The 21,191-nt window shown below is 31.1% G+C and overlaps 2 protein-coding genes and 1 long non-coding RNA gene across 3 annotated transcripts; all 3 read right to left on the reverse strand.

The window, feature by feature from the left end:
* Nucleotides 1-5,045: 5,045 nt before the first annotated feature.
* On the reverse strand, nt 5,046-11,107 carry LOC107928071 (uncharacterized). Its single transcript, XM_016859223.2, has 5 exons — nt 9,286-11,107; nt 7,365-8,275; nt 6,480-7,046; nt 5,610-6,215; nt 5,046-5,481 (listed from the first exon to the last, which is right to left on the reverse strand). The coding sequence occupies exons 2-5, from the start codon at nt 7,581-7,583 to the stop codon at nt 5,368-5,370; spliced, it is 1,506 nt and encodes a 501-aa protein (XP_016714712.2). The 5' UTR covers nt 7,584-8,275; nt 9,286-11,107; the 3' UTR covers nt 5,046-5,367.
* A 2,706-nt stretch (nt 11,108-13,813) lies between these two features.
* Nucleotides 13,814-15,435, reverse strand: LOC107928083 (disease resistance protein At4g27190-like). Its single transcript, XM_016859233.2, has 2 exons — nt 15,332-15,435; nt 13,814-15,246 (listed from the first exon to the last, which is right to left on the reverse strand). Exon 2 carries the CDS (start codon nt 15,234-15,236, stop codon nt 13,929-13,931), a length of 1,308 nt encoding a protein of 435 aa, XP_016714722.1. The 5' UTR covers nt 15,237-15,246; nt 15,332-15,435; the 3' UTR covers nt 13,814-13,928.
* Nucleotides 15,436-19,076: 3,641 nt separating this feature from the next.
* On the reverse strand, nt 19,077-20,284 carry LOC107928081 (uncharacterized). Its single transcript, XR_001692552.2, has 2 exons — nt 20,113-20,284; nt 19,077-19,734 (listed from the first exon to the last, which is right to left on the reverse strand). It is a non-coding gene; the product is annotated as an uncharacterized lncRNA (long non-coding RNA).
* Between the last annotated feature and the right edge of the window lie 907 nt (nt 20,285-21,191).

Here is a 21,191-nt window from a genome sequence, read left to right on the forward strand (position 1 = left end):
AGGTGGACGCTCCAATTCCTACGGAAGGTACTTCAGTCCAGGATGATCAAGTTGAGGTGCAAGATTCCGATGAAGATGAGTCACCTCAAGAAAAACCATATAGCATTGCCACTGAAAGAACGAAGAGACAAATCAAACCAAATCCGCGTTACGCTAATCTGGTGTCTTTCGCGCTCAGTGTGGCGGAGTCCATTGGTATAGAACCTTCCAGTTATAATGAGGCTGTCACGTGTGATGAGTCGGCACAGTGGGCAATTGCTATGAGTGAGGAGATAGAATCTCTTCACAAGAACCATACTTGGGAGTTGGTTAAGCCGCCAAGTAACCAGAAGATAGTTGGTTGCAAATGGGTCTTCAAGAAAAAGGAAGGCATCCTAGGGGTTGAAGCAACTAGATTCAAGGCACGATTGGTTGCTAAAGGCTTCACTCAGAAAGAGGGGATTGACTACAATGAAGTTTTCTCCCCAGTCGTAAAGCATTCTTCCATTCGTGTATTACTTGCCATGGTGGCCAAGTCTGATCTAGAACTTGAGCAGCTTGACGTAAAAACGGCGTTCTTGCATGGTGAGCTCGAGGAAACAATCTACATGCGTCAACCAGAGGGTTTTACAGTTCCTGGTAAAGAAGACCATGTCTGTCTATTAAAGAAGTCTTTATATGGATTGAAACAATCCCCAAGGCAGTGGTACAAGCGGTTTGATAGCTTCATGATTCAGCATGGTTACACAAGATGTGACTATGATGCTTGTGTCTATCATCGGAAGCTCTCAGATGGTTCGCACATTTATTTGTTGCTGTATGTTGATGACATGTTAATTGCTTCCAAAAACATGTCGGAAATCAACAAGTTAAAGTCGCAGTTGAGTGGTGAGTTCGAGATGAAGGATCTGGGTGCTGCCAAGAAAATTTTGGGCATGGATATTCACAGAGATCGCAAGGCGGGCAAGCTTCGTGTGTCGCAGAAGAACTACATTGAAAAGGTTCTTCAACGCTTCGGCATGGATAAAGCGAAAACTGTGAGTACTCCGTTGGCACCACATTTCAAACTCTCTGCAGAGTTGTCACCACAATCTGATGAAGAAAAGCAGCAAATGTCTCACATTCCATACTCGAGTGCAGTTGGAAGCGTGATGTATGCAATGGTTTGCACTCGTCCAGACATTTCACATGCAGTTAGTGTGGTCAGCAGATACATGAGTTGTCCTGGCAAGGAACACTGGCAGGCCGTGAAATGGATTCTCAGGTACTTGAGAGGTTCTGCAGATTTATGCTTGGTATATGATCAGAGTGACTGCACTAGCAGTGTCACGGGCTATGTGGACTCTGATTATGCTGGAGATCTGGACAAAAGAAGATCTCTGACGGGTTATGTTTTCACTTATTCTGGAGGAGCCATTAGTTGGAAAGCTGTGTTACAGTCTACCGTAGCCTTATCTACGACTGAGGCGGAATATATGGCGTTAGCAGAAGCAGTGAAAGAAGCATTGTGGATGAAAGGTCTAGTAAGCAGTTTGGGTTTACAACAGGATTTCACTGTTGTATTTTGCGATAGCCAGAGTGCCATACATCTGACTAAAAATCAGATGTTTCATGAACGGACCAAACACATTGATGTCAGATATCATTTTGTTCGGGAACATGTTACGCAAGGTGACATTGTTATCAGCAAGGTTGCTACCGAAAAGAATCCTGCAGATATGTTAACTAAGGTGATCCCTGCATATAAGTTCAAGCATTGCTTGGACTTGATAGGTATTCGGGATTGATTAGCGCCAGAGAGGCGTTTGGAAGAGGTGATCCAGTTCGAGGAATTCACTATGATGTTCAGCTTGGTAAATTTCAAGCCAAGGTGGAGATTTGTTAAGAAATGGCTTAAAATTGGTAGTGGATTGTTGTTGTTGGTAGTGGGTTGTTGGTGGTAGTGGATTAGTGGATGGTTGTTGGTGTCCATTTTCAACCACAAATCTTTGCCAAAGTTTTGGACAATTATGTCCTTGAACTCTCTTATAAATAGAGAGGTTCATTAGCCATATTGATCATCCCAAACCAAGAGAGAGCAAAGCTTGTTCTTTGAAAGCTAGGATTTTAGCTTTCGGGTTTTCTATAGGGGTTGAGAGTTGTGAGGTTCTCGGGTTGTGTCTTGAGTGTAAAACACTTGTAATCTTCATCTTGTTATAGTGAAATTTCTTTTCGCCTCTGCCCGTGGACGTAGGCATTAAAGCCGAACCACGTAAATCCTTGTGTTCACTTTATTTTTCGTTCCGGTCAATTTACTTGTAGTCATATCGGAGTTCTCGAATCGATCCTTTCCGCAACAAAAGTAATAACTTAATTAAGTTTATTTAATAATATATAACAAGACAATTTCCACCTCAATAAAGGAAAAGAAAATAAATTGATGACGTCAACAAAAGATAAACCACGTGGCACTCAACGTGGCAAAAACAAAATAAAGAAGTTAAACCTAACTGCCCCATCATCACATGAGTTTATTTGATTAGTTTTTTTTTTTAAATTTAATGGCTCAATTGAATCTAAAAACTTCAAAAAAAAATTAATTGATTTTTTTTTTAAATTCGAGGGATTATAATATAATTAAACTTTTAGTTTATCACATAGCCCCCTGCTCTTTTTTATTTCTCTATCATATTCGGCAATAATGATAATCTCATTTATTTACTAAAAAGATAATAAAAAAATTATATGGGTTTATGATATTTTTTGAAGGTTCCTTTGTATTTTTCCACTCCACGATCATTAGTGAAAATGCGAGGTGCAATATGTACATTGGCAACTTAAGGGACCTAACCCCTAGCAAATTGTAGGAGAACCCCTCCCCAATCCCCTCTCTGTCCCTCAAAAGAGAGCTAAAAGGCAACAACTTGATTTGAGATGATGAAAAGGAAAGTAAAATTATCAACAAAGTTCATCATTCTTTGGACAGAAAAGTTATTCATTTCAACCCCAAAAAGAAGGGAAAAAAATGGGTTGATGATGAAAAATGAAGCAAAATGATAGCAAGTGCTCCTCTATGTCTACCCCAAATTGCTAGTACCTCTATTCATTGCAGGTAACTTTATTCTACAAGGAAATCTCCCTACACCTCTAAGTTTTCCTTTAATACCTTTATTTTCTTACTGACAATCCATTAGATAGGAAAAAGTTGAAATGTAATGGTGGAATTACATTATAGCATTGGGTTGAAACCCAAGAATCTTATCCCGTCCCTAATTATTGAATGCCTACATGCGCATGCATATAATGGTAGGCAAAACCTAGCTATTCCTTTGTTTTTAGTTTTCTTTTGTTTATTTCGCAATTCTTTTGAATAAGGAAAAGGGAGAAACTGACCGAAAGAAGGAAGTGAAAAAAACAAACCTGTTTAATCTGGTTTTAATATAAGGGACATGATCCGAAGTTAAGGTGAAATCTTAAAAGGATTTCCTTTTTACAAATTAAAAAAAAAATCATGAGATGAATAGGGAAAAAAACTTTTTTTTTATTTCACATATTTGAAAATTTTGAAAAATATTTTAAACCATTTTTAGTACATATTATAATTAGGGAGGGAATGGTAACGATTGAATTTAAACCTTGGTCTGTGGATACAACAAGGGTTTAATCATTGCTCCTTTATGCCTTTTAGTATTTTGGCATAGACTAAAATATGCTCTAAATCTTTATATTCTTTTTTTACCTTTGAAATTTAATCTTCTTATTTTTATTTCATGGAGTTTAGTTTTATTTTTTTTAGTTTAAAAATATTAATCTAATTGTTAACATTATTAAAAATTCTTTTAAATTTAGATTTATAACAATCCTTTTTTACTACACGGTCACTAAGTGAGTATTTTTTAATTTTAATATCTCATACCAATGAATTTAACATGAAAATTTTAAGGCGGCATTAACAATTGGATTTAAATTTTAAATTCTAAAAATTATATGGACCGAATTCTTGAAAAAAAATTAAATTCCAAATTTATGAAGAATACGAGAATAAATTTTAACTTTTTTAATATATAATTATAACTTAAAAGTTAAAATGGGACTAAATTTCAAATGAAACAAAAAGAAATTGACAAGAAAATGAGAAATGAATTGGGAGGATAAATTGAGGCAATGTTGACGTGGAAAATTGATTGAAGTCGAGAAACAATATCCGGAAATTCATGTCCCCATACCAACCATGTTCAGTTGATGGAATCTGCAATAATAAGCTACATTGAAAAGAGTGTATGAAAGGCACCCCTTTTGCTGAATAGATTCTACACCAATCTCATCCCATCCCATTTTTCTATTTCTCATGTCTGCATGTCTCTCTCCTGTCAATGCTACGTTGAAAATACGGGGTGAGGTGAAAACCCTCATCCTTTTTTCGTCTAATTCCTGTTGAATAGTTAGATTTAGGCATAATGATTATTATGAAGTTACAACTTTATAAAAAGATTATTTTAATTGTTAATTAATTTATTTTTGTTTTATTTAACTTTTAAATTTACAATTTTTTTGTCAAATCACCTTAAAATGATAAAAAAGTTAAAGTTTTTTTAACTTTACTAACATGACATACATGTAGATTGCCACATGAATTATATGTCACCATTTGATTAAATTTTTAAATTGGGACACTAACTTAATCAACAATATTATTGAGTAAAATTGTTTGTCACGGTGTTATCATCAATCTTGTGTTGGTATCGAGTTAACTTGTGATACTAACTCAATTAACAACATATTAATATATACAGCTGTTAAAAGTAGTACATTGTGCATATCAAAATAAGAAAATATAAAAACATCAAAATGAAGCTTTGGTTAAGTGGTGGCTTTAATATTTTATTAATTTAATTGGCGAGAGTTCAAATCTTATTATATGCATTTAATTCTTTTTATTTAAAATAAAATAAAATAAATAAAAGTACCCTCAAATAATATAGCTTATTTTAATTACGAAAATATAATTTCATAATTTCCCTAATCGAGTTGGTGCCGGGGTGACTTATGACACCAACTCAATCAAACGCTTAAATAATAGTATAGATATACAAATAATGAATATGTAGTGGTGATTAAACCTTTTGTCAGACACCTGTTCGGCACGAGACCGAACTGTGTTACCCTCATCTCCTACATATAAGATTTTATTAATTCAATTAGTGCGGGTCCAAATCCCATAATATGCATTGGAAAACATAATCAACATATAAGTATACATTGTCTATAATAAATAAGTAATAATTAGAACTAAAAAAAAAAACTAAGGCTAGTAAATGGTCATGCCATATTTACCTAGTTAATTAACTAGTGTAGACTGTTGGTACAGTCGACGTGGTTTAGGCTCAAGAATGATTTCTGCAACATTTTTCACTGAAAGGGTGAAATTTCTTTAGCTTCTTTATACTGAGGTAGTAAGGTAGGTCTTCTCCTTTCCCAGATTATATCTTCCCGTGAGGGACTAATATCATTTAGCTGAGATGCCTTCATTTCATAACAAATTAAACTTCGTTGAGAATAACATAAAAATAAAATGAAAATTACTCAATTTCATATATATTAGAAACAATAGTGGAAAAACTCAAGTAAAAGAGTGTTGGGACGATAAATACCTGATCAGTTTTAGCATGCACAGTCAATGTTAAATAATCTGCACTGAAACTTGTGATCATCTTGGAACATTTCTTAATGTCAAGCGAATGCAAACATGGGATTTCCAGATGATAACCTACAGGGTTGAAGCTCTCGAGCTTTGACAAATTTTCAAGTTCTATTTTCTTTAACTGAGGGAATACCATTTTCATCTCCAACTGAGGACCTTGTGATGATGATGAAGATGCTAAAATGTCATCATTTCCAATTATTTGCTTCAAGTTCTCACATGACGCTATGTTTAGGATGCTTAATTGTGGTAAATGTGGAATGAACATAACTGGAAAGATGTCTGTCAAATTATTGCAGTGGCGAACCCTTAGTTCTCTAAGATTGGTAGCAACATGGATGGGACCCTTCCATATATCTTGCAACCTAATTACATTAAAAAGCTCCATTTTCTCTAGACTTGAGATGATATTGCCACCCTGAAGCTGAAACAATTGTTCAAAGTTCCCCAAAGTTACATATTCGAAATCTGGTGATTTTTGTCTCAACTGAGTGTTTACCATATCACACAAATTGACATCTTCACTGCCTGTATCTTCCATAGAGAAGAACAACTCCTGCATAAAAGTAAAGGGAAGTGTTATTCTTTTAAGTTCTTTCAAAATCAACCAAGTATGGCACTCTCATATTTGGTTTTCTTTTTAACTTTTAATTACATGAACTGATGTAAAAGTGTGCATGAGAGACTTTCCACTTTTCTAAGGAAATTGGATTTTAATAAAAATCCAAATGGATAAGAAATACAAGTTTAGAAACTTGTTAACTTCTTTTTGAAGAACAAAACAAAGGAATTAAGAAAAAAAAAGTGAAAGGGGACGTACCTTCAAGAAAACACACTTTTTAAATTCTTTATGAAAGGTAAAATTTGTAAACGCTGAACATCCTCGGATGTATAAAATTTTCAAAGTTGGTGCTTCCAAAAAGTTGTTTTCTCCTACAATACTCTTCAAGGTTCTCAATCCAACAAGTTTTATCTCCTCTAGATGAGAAAAACCTCCAATTGAAGTATGTGGGAAGAAATATTCCAAACTTGGACATTCTCTAATCTCCACAAATTTCAAGTTTGGCAAGTAACGTGCATTTGATTCTATTCCATCATCGATTCGAAATATCTCTGAAATTTTTTCACAGTCAACAACTCTCAAAATTTTGAGATTCTGCAAGAAACACTTGGGAGGTTGGCCATTGCATTTGAAATTCATCATTATTTGTGATGCATCAACCAAGCATTCACCACTGCTCCATTTGTTAATAGAGATGGAAGTTAATCCGTCTAGATGTTCCAGATCTACAAGATCTGGGACGAGATTTTTGTGATCTCCAATATTGTGGAGAACAAGATCTTTTGTATTGCATAATAATTCTTTGAATGCGGATAATCCAGTCTCCTAGTCGTAATTAATCACATAAATGAAAACAAATCAATTATTAATAAAATCACAAGAAAAAAAATTAAATATTAAATTAATATACTAACGTGTTGGTATCATAGAGAAAATATATATAATAACAGATTTGGCATAACAATTATCACAAGGATATATGATAATTATACACAGAAAATACAACTATCACCACGATACCATTTATAACTATCACCAGGCTCTATTTTAGGCTGGTTAGGAGGGGCATGGTATAAAAAAGTTTAATAATTAGAAAAATCAAATAAAAAATCCAGAAAAGAAAAAAGAGTAAGAAAAGTGTACCTTTAACGTTAACTCCAGCTGATTGTTGGCTTGTTGAATGGGAAAGTTTATCACTTTAGAACAAACATTAGCTTTTACGCTTTTCAAAGATGGTGCTTTGACAATATAGTTTTGTGGGACAAAACTAGTCAAGTTTCGTAACCAATCAAGTTCTAGATCTTGTAGACTTGGAAGAAGCAGACTACTATGGTGTTCAACTCCATTTTGTTCATATGGCATGCCGAATACTTGCTTTAATGCACCACAAGAAGAAACCGAAAGCGATGCAAGAGCAGGAAGACCTTGAGCCAAAGGGATTGGCACTACATATTCCAGTTTTGAACACGCTCTGATGAAAAGAGTCCTCAATTTGGGCAAGCGGAGAGGAAGGGAAGAAGTCTTCGGTTCTATTTCACCATCATTGAAAAGAGTTTCCAATTCGTTGCAGTGTTGTATCTTGAGTTGTTCTAAAAGCACTAGGCTTTGAATAAGGGAAGGTGAAAAAAGGGATTTCAATTTTCCGCATCCATTTATGGCTACAACCTTAAGACTTTGGAGGGTGAAAGAATGGGGTGAGCCTTTGAATATCCATCTCAATGCTGGTAATTGGTACAGCGTCAAAGATTGTAAATTTGAAAGTGGGTGTCTTGATTTTCTTCTCCGTCATGAAGGAGCTCACCCACCACTTGCAACTTACAACATTCTCCAACTTCCAGATGTTTCAAGTTTTTGAGGAAACCTTGTGGAGGCTGACCCTTGCATAAGGCTTCCAACCCATCCATATCTTCCATAAATAATGTCTCCAAATGAGTGAATGCTGAAGTTGGCCCATTCTTTGTTGTATCAACCAAGCATTCAAGATCCTGAATTTCTCTAAGTTCAAGTTGTTTTGAAGTTTTGAATGATTCCTTGAATGCTGATAGTCGAACACCCTAATTGTAATTCACATCATCATTAAAACACATTTTATATATCAATTAGCAATCAATAATTGACATACAAACATAAATAGTTAAAATTTCTTTTAAATCAATATTGTTATCTACGGTAAATACCATTAATGCAGAATTAAACAAATGGCAAACAACTCAAAGTAATCAAACTCATAAATTACCTACTTTAATTACTTGGAAGGCTGGAAATAAAAAAAAAAATAGACAGTTAATGAAAATGTTACATCTACATGGTTTCTTTAATTTGTATTAAGTAAGAAACTAGAAAACAATTCATTTGTGTAGTAAAAAAAATGCATTTGTTGATTACAAATAAACCTATAATTGTGCATATCAATGGCATAGTGTAGTAGAGATTCGGTGCCATGACCCTCTAAAATAGTAATTTTTTAATTTAGAGTCATTATAATTTATAAAATTTTAAATTATTAACGGTAAAATTATACTTTAACTCCAAAAATAATAAAATTTGATTTAATTCTTTAAAAATTATAAAGATATAAACTACTAAATTAATAAAATTTTACTTTTATTATCATAAAAATATATAATTAATTCTACTAAAAAATTTCAGGCTGCTCCACTCTGCATATGGATATGATTAATTTTGTTTTATATTTTAACCCTGCTTTTAGCAAAAGTTAAAAGAATGAGATTGAAAAAGAAAAGAAAGATATTTTATAATGAAGAAAAACTCAGTAAAATTATAATAAAGTTGTAAATTAATATATATTATCAAAGTTGTTAATGTCCTAATTGTTTTTATGTAAAAAAAGAAAAGAAAAAAAAAGAGCTAATGATATTTTTGAACCACCAATAAATATTATTTTTATATTATTTACTTCCATACACATAGCAGTGCCAATTGTAGTATGGTTAAAATATCTTAAACATTTTGCTGTAAAATCAATATGAAAACTGAGTTATGAAAAGTTATAAATAAATAAAATTCAATAATGTATAATTTGTAAGGGAGAAAAAGAACGTACCTTTATGGAAGCTTTCTTAGCTTCTAAATGAACAACCAAATCAGTTAATAGAGGGCATCTTTTCACTGAAAAGGACGATAACGATCTCAAGAATTGCTGGTGTTGGAGCATACTGTCATTTCCCACCCTGTCTTTGGCAACTCTAAACACTTGTTTTAATTGAGAGCAAGCCTCTACGTTAAGAGTCAAACCCTGAAGCCCTTGTGGTGACATCGACGTTGGAAAAATATACTCCAAACCATAACAATTTGATATGCTGACGTCTCCTAACTCTGGGAAGCACAAAGAATTATGAGAATTGATGGTTGGTGATATTTCTCCCTCGTCGCCTTCCAATTCTGTCACTATTTGCTTCATTTCATCACAGTAGCTTATGTCAAGACGTTTCAATTGTACTAGACTTTGAGCAAGAGAAAGTGAAAAGAGTGATTTCAAACGTGGGAACTTTTTTATAGTCAAAACAACTAAGCTTTCAAGTCTTACATGTTGGGTCGGAAAAATATACTCCAAACCATCACAAGTAGATATGTAGAGTTTTGTTAACTTTGGGAAGGACAAAGAAGTATGAGAATTGATAGTATGTGATATTTCTCCCTTGTCACCTTCTAATTCTGTCACTGTTTGCTTCAACTCAGGACAATAGATTATCTCAAGTTTTTCCAAGAGTACGAGACTTTGAGCAAGAGAAAGTGAAAAGAGTGATTTCAAACGTGGGCAGTGTAGTATAGTCAATTCAACTAAGCTTTCAAGTCTTACATGTTGGGTTGGCAATTCCCATATGCAACTCAAATCTGGCAACCTTTGAAGACGTAAAATCTTCAAATTTGAAAGGAGTGGAGCTTCATTTTCCTCCACCTCCTCCATTTGAAATACCACTTTTAGATTCTTGCAGTAATCGATTCTCACTAGTTTTAGATTTCGTAAGATCATTGATACCGACACCTTTGGTAGTGTTTTATTAGTCAAGCATTCTACATACTCATCCTTGATTTTTGACACTTCAAGAGACTCTAAATTCCCAAGTACTTGGGAAAATGCATTGTAAGGAAACACTTCCTCAATTTTCAAGGATCTTGTTGTGTCAATAGTATAACCAAAACCGGACATTTCTCAGTAACCAAAATTTATACTAAAACAGTTTATGCGAATTTTGTAATTTTCTAATTCAGGAAACTCGAAGTCTAGTGGACAATGTAGAGAATGTACCTCAACTGATAGTCTCCTTAATTTGGTCAAAAATTTTATCTCGAGAAAGATATCATTACTTATACCCGATCTTGGTAGATACAACTCCTCTAACTGAGACAACCTTCGAATAACTTTAGATTGAAATCTCCCAGAACACGCACAATTGATTAGATCCAATATCTTTAGATTTTCTAACATCTCTAATTCATCTGCAAGATCCTCGTACACCCAACCATGTAAACTCAGGATCTCAAGTGTTGTTAGGTTTCCAAGAAACGAATAGTGCGCAAAATTGTCCAAATGCAGAGCACGGAGTTTTGGTAGGAACGTAAGAGCATACAAGGAAATAACCCCCGTACCATATACAGCTGTAAGATTTAAAACTTTTAGTTCTGTCATTCCTAAAAAACATGTACCTTGTATATCGCAGTTATTGAGCAATAGGATCTCAAGCTTTGAATGCATCAATCTATCAGGAAATTTTTTCTTTTCACTGCCCAATAATGAGATTGCTTTACTAGATTCTGAGCTTTTATTTAGTGTTTCCAATCTAGAATTGATCATAAAACTACTTTCTTCTTCTGAAGCAATCCATAGAGTAACATCACGAACTATATCATGTAACTTAACGTACCTAATCAAGCCAAAATAAAAGAGGATGCATTGAATAATATTTTATTATTATACAATTTTAAGAAGAATAAAAGATAAAAAAGAATGTAGAAAAAGGAACAATAGGAAGAAAAATTTTAATAAAACAAAGAGGTGGAGGAAACTATCAAATTTAACTATAGTATACATCTTAATCAAATTTTACATTATATGAATTAGACTTAATATAATATTTGGTATTTAACTTGTCATTTTTTCCAAACACTTTTCATAATTTAATACCTAAACCTTTTTCTTTTTCTTTTTTGTATGTTTATGAGTAAGATTTACTGAATGTAAGACTAAAGTTAAAGTAGACTTCTGGATTTATGTTTTATTTATCATTAAAATATTTCGAATATTTTTATATGTTAATATTTTAATAGATAATTAATATTTTTATAAAAATATTTTTATCTTGTTATACTTTTATATACTCTTCAAAATGAAAGTATAATAGCTAAATAACATCATTTGGGAATCAAACACGACGAATAAATTTATATAAAAATCTCATATCCATCCACCAATAATTATTTACTAAAATAAATTTATAATATATTTTTAAAATAAAATATTTTCTTTCACCTACGGGAGTGACAAAATCCCAATTATTTATAAACAAATGATATTTTTCAAGTTCAAGAAATGGAGAGTCTAAAATTGCTCGAGTTTGGCTAAGCTTGTGAACTTAGCAAGAGAACTCTATCTAGTATGTATATATCATTCATCCTTTTAAGTTGTGTTTGTCTTAAAACAACTTTGAGAAAAATGGATTGATTTTCTGAAAAAATTGATATTTTTTAGTATTTAAATAATTTTGCATAAAATATTTTTTATTTGAATTTTCTTTCTAAAATCATTTTTCAGTGAAATAAACCCAAGATAAATTATATTTGATACAAAACATTATGGAAACACATTTTTTTAAAATCAAAAATTATTTTTAATAAGATAATATTTTGTAATAAATAATATATTATAATAAGCATTTTACTATTTAAGGGCCGGGATACCTATCCAATTTTATTCCACAAGCCTAAAAGCTCGCCCAATATATAGGTTTGAGAAACAAATAGACCTATTTAAAATATAGGTTGGGCCTGAACTTCATCATTCAAGGCTCGATCCCATCTAATTTTATACTTTTGTAATATAATTTTATTTTATTTTTATATATTATATAATGTAAATCACATAAAATAGAATATATAATAATATAATACTACGAAAATATTAAAATATGTTAAGTTATCTATGTTTAAAATTTTACTAATAAAAAGATCTAGAATATTAAATATTAAATATTATCGGTAACCTAGAATGAGCATTAGTTAGATATTTGTAAACATGGATAGATTTGAGTAAAATTTTAGACCTATATTTTAGGCTAATCTTAGCTTGGCTTGGGCAAATATAAAACTACTAATATCATAGATAAACCAAATCCGAACTTAGCCTAACTCAAACTATAAACACTTTTAATAATAAAGATTTAATAATAACAAATATCTAATTAAAACTTATTTTGAAGTTATATATTGGGGGAAGGGGGAGACAACAATGATTAAATGAAATGAAATAGGATTTAAATTAACATTCATATTTATTTTATTAAAATAATCATATTTTATAATATAAAATATGTATTACTAAATATTTATAGATTGTAATATATTTATTATCAAAATATTATTATTTTTCAATAAAATATTAAGAACATTACTTAAATTTTAAAATTATTATTAATGCTAATTTTTATCATTAAAATAAAACTTAGTATTAAATAATTTTACTAAAATCAATTATATTAATAATTTATTATATGATTAAATATAAATATGTATGTTTAATAATAAAAATTATATTATTTGAGATTAATAATTTAGTATTTTTATAAAAAATATTTTATATTTTCCTAATAATAAAATATATTTGCTTAATATTTAAATACAAATAAGTATTTTTAATATTTTTATAAAAACATTTTTATAAAAATAATCTTACTTTGTATAAAAAACATATTTTCCCTAAAACAAACTTTTAATATACGCAAATACCAACTCAAGAAAGTGATAGTTTAAACGAGATATATATATAGCTTTGCCTTGGAATTTAAGCATCATACCTTCTAAAACCTTCAGCTTGCTTAACAAACCTGATGAAGCCAAAATAAAAGTAAATAGCATTTTATTATTATAATACAATTTTTAGGAGATGAAAATATAAAGAAACTACAAAAAGAACTAATAAAACAAAAATATGAAATTTAGCTTTTTTTTATATATATATATCTTAATCAAAAGATACAAAAGGCTATTTCTTAGTTTTAGTCTTTAAAGTTAAATAAGACATGTAGGTTTATGTTTTATATATCATTAAAATATTTAAATTTCTTATATGTTAATATTATAAAGAAAATTATTTGGTAAGCGGCAGGTGAAGTTTTTAGATTTTACAAATAGAATCGAGTGGTTAACAAGTGTCTTATAAAAATATAATAAAATATTTAAAAAAATTACATGTGACAATTTAGTAATAAAAAAGTACATTAGTAATTTAAAATTTTTTTAGTTTGGTTAAGCTTGCCTACTTAGCAAGAAAACTCTATTTAGAATTCTAAGTCTTGGTATACCCAAATACCAATTAATGAAAAGGGATAAGCATGTATAGTTTGAAAATGTATCATACCTTCCAACATCTCCATCTTCTAGCAAGCAAGAATCTTTGAGGTAATCGATGACTTTCAAGACTTGAATTCTCATTTATTCAATAGAGTTAACCTTATCATATAAGTTCAAACCCTAAGCATATCGCATCAAGTCTTCCACATTAATTAAGTCATCTTCAGGATATAATGCACAGAGTAAGAAACATGTTTGGGACATCTTGTCCTTCAAATGCTCATAACTGATCTTAAGAGAAATGTAGGCATTTTTCTCTCTCTCTGTTTGAATGCTTGGAATCTCCATTAATCCACTTCTTTCAAGTTTTTTTCGTGCATCTTTCCACCTATCAAGAGCTTTACCTTTTAAAGCCTTTGCTAGTGTTACAATGGCTAAAGGTAAGCCCTTGCATTCTTTTGCAATTTTCTTAGCCTCCCCAATAACACGCGAATCAGCTTTCTTGATACCTGCATTCATTTCGAACAGAGTCCATGCTTCACCATCTTCCAAAACCTTCAGTTGAATTGTCTCCTCACATTCCATATGTTGACAAACATTATAGTTGCGTGTTGTCAAGATGATTTTGCAACCCTTTTCATCTTTAACCAATGGAATACCTATCTTTCTCAAATCCCCATCATCATTCCACTCCTTCCATAGATCATCGATGATTACGAGAAACTTTCCATTACTCAATCTACTCCACAACTCTGTTGCTTTGCCGCCTTCAGTGTTCTTGCCAAATTTCAAGTCTAAGTCATCTGCAATTTTGTTTTGTATTTTTTCAATGTCTACAGTTTCGGACACAGTGACCATTATAACTCGATCAAATCCTCTGACTTTACCACTCACGTTTCTGACTAAGGTGGTTTTGCCCACTCCTCCCATCCCCCACACCCCTATTTTTTTTACTATATCATCCTTCAATGCCTCCATGATCTTATTGAAAGCAGCACCTGAAGATTTTAAATCCACATTATCCTTAGATGTGACCAAATCTAAGCTAGGAAGCTTTGCACGATGGCCGACTCGTTTAAATTCGGATTTTTTTACGAGATCAGCTATTTCCAATGTTTTATTCTCAATCTCCTGACTTAATTGATATCGCCAACACCAATTAGGACACAGACAGAAGCATCTCTTATTTTCTTCAATTTCAGAGTCCAAAACTTTTACATCCTTTAGGGCATTTTCTGCCTTTGTCGGCCATTCATCAACTTGGTCGTAGATCACTTGAGTTCGAATCTGCAATTTAGCCTCCTCAACGTCGTCTTTCACTTGAGTTTCTTTTGCAGCCAAATCTTGTTGGTTTTGGTGCAGCTCTTGAACTATCTTATGAAAACGAAATAAGTAACGAATACGACGTTCGATTGGCTTCACTAAATAGTCTACGAACAATGGTGCCACCAAACCAGAAGCAGCACTGAGACCCCACTCCGAACCCATTGCTGTTAATCTGAATTCACATAACAAATCTGCTAAGCCTAAGCAAAATGGTAGAGAATACAGTTGAGAATAATTATGAAAAGGTTGAGAGTTACCCCTTAAGATTATGATGAAGATATACTATAATGTGATGTTTAGAAGGCGCGCTCCTTGCTTCAAAGAAAATGCTCCAATTCTAAATCTGAAAGCAGAGTCGTTGAAGCTGTGAACAAAAGTATTTACTCCCAAAAAAAAAAAAAAGTGTGACAGATATATATTGATGATCATATTTTATTATTTAATTTAACAATACTTTATAGGATTCTTAAAAATTTACATTTTTAAATAATGTTTGCCATATATTGTAATTTCGGGCTGCCATGTCACATTGTGTTATTGGCTTTTAGAACAAAATCATAAAAATTTGTCCAAGTTAATAAAGTACCTAAAAACAATATCCTAATTGAAATTATTAATCAATTTGGTTTTTTTTTTTACTAAATTACATTATCCAACTATTAGTAATTTTTTTTGTCACCCAACTATGAAAAGTTGCAAAACAGTTTTTCAATCACCAATTAGTTAATGGTAGTATATTTTAAATTTGACATAATAGCAAATTTAATCTTTAACATTTATAAATTATGTCAATTTAGTTTTGATACTAAATAATTGAACCCTCAACATTTACACATTATGTAATTTGGTCTTTTTTTTTCAATTTTGTTTTTCTTTATGATATTGAGGGTTAATTTTAAAAGAATGAGAAAATATGAAAATTATTATCTTAGATTTTTGGGTGTTTTTATTTTTTGTATAGTTGATAAATTTGTTTTTTTAACATTTTAGGTGAAAGGGTCACAAAGAAAAGCAAAACTGTAAAAAAAAAGACTAATTTACATAATGTATAAATATTGAGGATTAACTTTTTTTTTAGAATCAAGACTGAATTCACATAATTTATATATGTTGAGGATTCAAGTTGCTATTATGCCAATTTTAAAAGCTGTCACCGTTAACCAACTGGTGACCTAAAAAAGACATAATTGAATAGTTAGGTAACCATTTTGTAACTTTTCATAGTTAGGTGAACAAAAAAAATACTATTTTTATAACTTTTCATAGTTAAGTGATCAAAAATAAATTTACGAAGAATTGGGTGCGTAGTATTAATTGGCTAAGCAAAGGGATAAATCCATAATTAATTCGTTTGAAAAATGATAAATTAATTATGTTTTAGCCCTTTGAAAGTAAATACAGACTTCCCACTACTCCAATACTTTAGATGTTTCCTTTCTACGTCTGTCTTAGTAGTCAATTGCTCCATATCTGACCTTAACTGAGTTATTCTGAGGGAAAAATATATATAATTGAAGATAAATGATTTAATATTTATTTTAATGTCTAAACTACTACTTTTTCTCATTTTGATACATCAAACATTCTTAGTACTTAAACATTTTAGTCCTAAGCCTCACGTGGCTAATTCAGATATATTATATAATTTTAAAATTAAAATAAATTATTTTAAATTAAAATTTTAAAATTTTTATTTTTATTTAAATAAAATTTTAAATTACTTTAATTAATGATATGGGTTATAAATTAACTACTTTAATTACTATGATTAAAAATTTTAATTTAAAATTAATTACTTTAATATATTTATTTTAAATTTATCTATGATTAATTTAAATTGCTTTTATTTATTTTAATTACTATGATTAATTATTTATTTATTTTAAATTACTTTAATTAATGATATGGGTTATAAATTAACTACTTTAATTACTATGATTAATAATTTTAATTTAAAATTAATTAGTTTAATATATTTATTTTAAATTTATCTATTTGTCTCATTAAATAATTTCATTAAACATCAAAATTATAGACAATAAGTGAAAGACTTCGTCGGTGGGCATAGCTGGCTGTCGGCCACACTTTAAAATGTCTAATGTGGTATTCGAACTATCAATTTGTGTATCATTTGGTACCTGTACATTCATAAAATATACAATGTGGTACTTATACTTTGGAAGTGTTTAACATAGTACCTAATATATCAATCTGTGTATTATTATGGTACCTAAAATTAAAACCTTTAGACCTTAGCAAATGCTAAACTAACTAATGAGAATTCAATATGTAAATTTTGTTCTAAATCTCCGATTCTATGTAGATGATACAACATTATGTGACAAAAATAAATAAAACAAAAAGTAAATAACTAAACCTAAACAACATGAGTTCAACTTTACAAAAACCATCGAACTTTAACTTAAAATTTCTTCAACTTTTTAAATACCCTAGAATTTTCCAAATATTTTCAAAATTTATACAAGCCAAAATTTTTCAAAAATTATGTCCCTTACTTCTTATTGAACTTGAATGAGAGGTTGAATAACTTCATTTCGACTACCATTTTTTATTTATTATTTATCTCTTCATATAATATTATATTATCCATGTGAAATTGATGATTTGAAAAAAAAAATTCATGTGTTGGTTTAGTAATTACCACGGGTGTTGACTCTATGTATCATAATAATATACAAATCAATAGTTCAGATACCATATTGAACATTTCAAAGACCACTATAGTAAACGAAAATAAAGTACAGAGGCTTAATTGGACATTTTGAAAGTTTAGGGGTCACATTAGAACAAACCCTAAAGTATAAGGGCCTTTGATGAATTATCCCTTTTTTGAATTTAATACTAATTCTTATTTTGGTAATGGGTCGTTTAAGGGATCTCAAGTGAGGCTTTGATAGATTATTTATATTTTATTTATTAAAGCTAAATGTGATTAAACTGGAAATAGGATCCAACAAATAAGGAATTGAGTTTAATGGCTAAAACAAAAGCAGTACTAATGAGAATAAGGAAGAGATTCGTGTCTCCAAACTTACCTCCATTACGTTCAATCATCAGTCTTCATGAGCTGCTGCTACTTCAACTAAAAGCTGGTCTTTTTTTTTGGGGGGGGGGTGGGGCAAATAAAAGAAAAGAAAAGAAAAGAGACTGGGAGTGGGAGTGGAGAAAAGGAAAATAGGAGGTAGCTTCTTCCTTTTCCTGTTAAAAGGAGGAGACTGGAAATCAAACTAAAGAAGATGAAAACAGAGGAAAGACCAGATTTTAATTTTTCGTGAAAAGAAAAAATGATGGTGAGAACGGTTGCAATGGGAATCTTAAACAGAGATGAGAAAATGCAGAGCAAAGAAACAAGGAATACAAAGGGCCCTCAAATACCAGGATTCAAATTGTAATATATATATATATATCATGTGATGTCTGAAAATTATTCAGAGATATCTAAAAATTATCTCAAGATTCCTGAAAATATTTTATGAGTTAGGGTTAGAGTTGACTAAAAAGGAATACAGAGCATGAAGGGCTGTCTTCTATGTGAAATTTGTAGGAGCTTTCCTTCGACAAATATTTTCATATGAATGGCATTTTAATCCTTTTATTCTATTCTGCTAATCACATGGTTTCCTCTGATTATGGGATTTCCCACTAAGTTTTATAATCATTAATCTCATAAAATTATGAGATTTATTATAAGAAACTTTGATTTATTATAAGAAACTTTATAACGTGGGAATATTATATTATTCATACAATTTTTCTGACCTGAGAAAATATTCGTATTTTCGAATATACATTTAAAAAATATAAAAAGTAATTCTTTTATGAGTATCACACCGTGTAGAGATATTCATGAGTGAGGTCTAACTAAAATCTTAGGCTTGATAAACAGTTACAAGCTCAATTCAACCTAAAAAATAAGTTTAAATTTTTGTCTAGACCCAATCTAAATTATATATGCTAAACCCGAACACGACATAATCCATGTAGACAACGAGCAGTCAACAGTAATGTCACCTTGATGAAGAGAATTTGCACAAAGGAAGAATAGCTTAAGAGTAAATACTTGATGATCTACAATTCTTTACTTGCTATTTAAAAAAAAAAAACTAAATTAATCTGTAATAAATATAAAATATGGAAGGCTGTAACCTATGGCAAAGTAGCCTGAGGCTAGATTTCTTCAAATACTGCCATTGCAAGAACAAAAAGGTTGAATAACATTTTTGGGTCCGATTGAAAACAAAGCAAACAAGAGATAGAACCTTCCATAATCAGGAATTCCACATCCAGTGCTAATTTCCGCTCCTGTCAATACCGCAACCTTGGTGCTGCAACATACAAATAGCAGTCAAATATTTAACCCATTGGAATACATTTACATCCTTTATTGTGTGGCTACAATTACAACAGGAACAATATGCAAAGCCAAGGACAAGAATAACCTGTACAAGCCCATTTCGCCCCAAACCCAAATAACTTAACAAAATAACAAAACCCAATAATAATATAAAAAAACCTATAGGCCCGATTGGCCCAAAACCTAAACTTTTCAGCAGAAACCCTAGCCCCTGTTGCGCCGCACCTAACCTCTGCCACCACCTGCCACCGTCCCATCGCCGCGCACCTGCTCCACCATCAGTCTCTGCAAAGTGAAAAGGAGCACGCAAAGCAGAAGAAAGCAGTAGCAATGAGAGATTTTCTTGGATTTTTTTTTCGGCTATAAAGCCGAATGTGTTGTAAAATGTAAAAGGGGGATTTTCGGTGTAAAACCGATTAAAAAACAATTGTAAAAGAGAGGATTTCAAGAAATAAGAAGTAAAAAAAAAAAACAGATTCAAGGACTTTGCTTTCGGTATAAGATCTATTCCTCTTTTATTTATTTATTTATTTTTCTTTATTTTCCTTCATTCTCAAACTGTTTATATACATACATATATTTCTTTAGTTTTTCTTTTTTTAACTATTATACATATATATTGAAAAAAGTTTAAAAAAAGAAAAAAAAGGGAAAAAAACGCACCTTTTCAACTTTCCGGCCACCGTGGACGGCGGCGCCGTCACCGGTGACAGGTGACCGGCGGCCGGCAAGGCGGGGGTCGGCCCGTCCTCTGGCCGGATTCTGGGCTGAGAAAGGGAAAGGGGAGAGATTTTAAGAGAAGGAAATTTTTTTTTAAAAAAGAGGGCTGAAAGTGAAGTGTTTTGAAAAAAAACTGGGTTTAAATAGGCTTCCAAAACGACGTCGTTTTGGGCAGCCTTCTCAGGCACCAAAACGGCGCCGTTTTGATCTGACCCGTTGGCCGACCCGACCCGCTCCTGGAGGATCCGCGTGTTTTCGACGGAAGGGCTAATTGCACCTTTAGCCCTTCCGCTTTTTAATGGTTTTATAATAAAGTCTTTCATTTTTTTTAATTTGGCCCCGCGGTTTTTGCGCCTATTCTAATTTGGTCCTGAACGAAATGGCGCGCTAAAGGTTGGGAATATTTGCTCAATCAGCCCTCCATTCTTCGGGCGCATTATTTTTTGGTCCCTCGGGACCCCTTTTTTTCGTTTATTTGCATTTTAAGCTCCAAATTTCGTCTCAAAATTCGATTTAGCCCTTTGTTTTATTATTTTTAGCTATTTTATTAATAACATTGATAAATTATATATTATTATGACTGTTATTATAGTTTGTTATTGTTAATATATTATTGTTTGTGTTTACTTATTTAAGTTTAAAGTGTAGGTGTCTTATTATAGTTATTATTATATAATTTTTATGTTTTATAATCCATATATATGTAAATCCATATACGTATTCATATTTTTATTTTTATTTTCTTTTATATGCTTACATATATGTACATATTTACATTGTTTTATTATATATATGTACTTTTATATTTTTTATAATTTTAATCATATTGTTATTTACTTATTTATTTAAGTTCTCATGATTATTTTAAGAGAATATTTTATTTTTATTTGCTTATACATTTGTTATTTTGTGAATTGTTGGTTTGTTCTTTTATTTATTTTATTTTGATTGCTATTGCTTGTATTATTTTTTTATATACTTTTGTATTTATTATGGTTTTGCCATGCATATCAACAATGTAA

The sequence above is a fragment of the Gossypium hirsutum genome, chromosome D01, assembly GCF_007990345.1.
Source record: "Gossypium hirsutum isolate 1008001.06 chromosome D01, Gossypium_hirsutum_v2.1, whole genome shotgun sequence".
Lineage (NCBI taxonomy): Eukaryota > Viridiplantae > Streptophyta > Magnoliopsida > Malvales > Malvaceae > Gossypium > Gossypium hirsutum.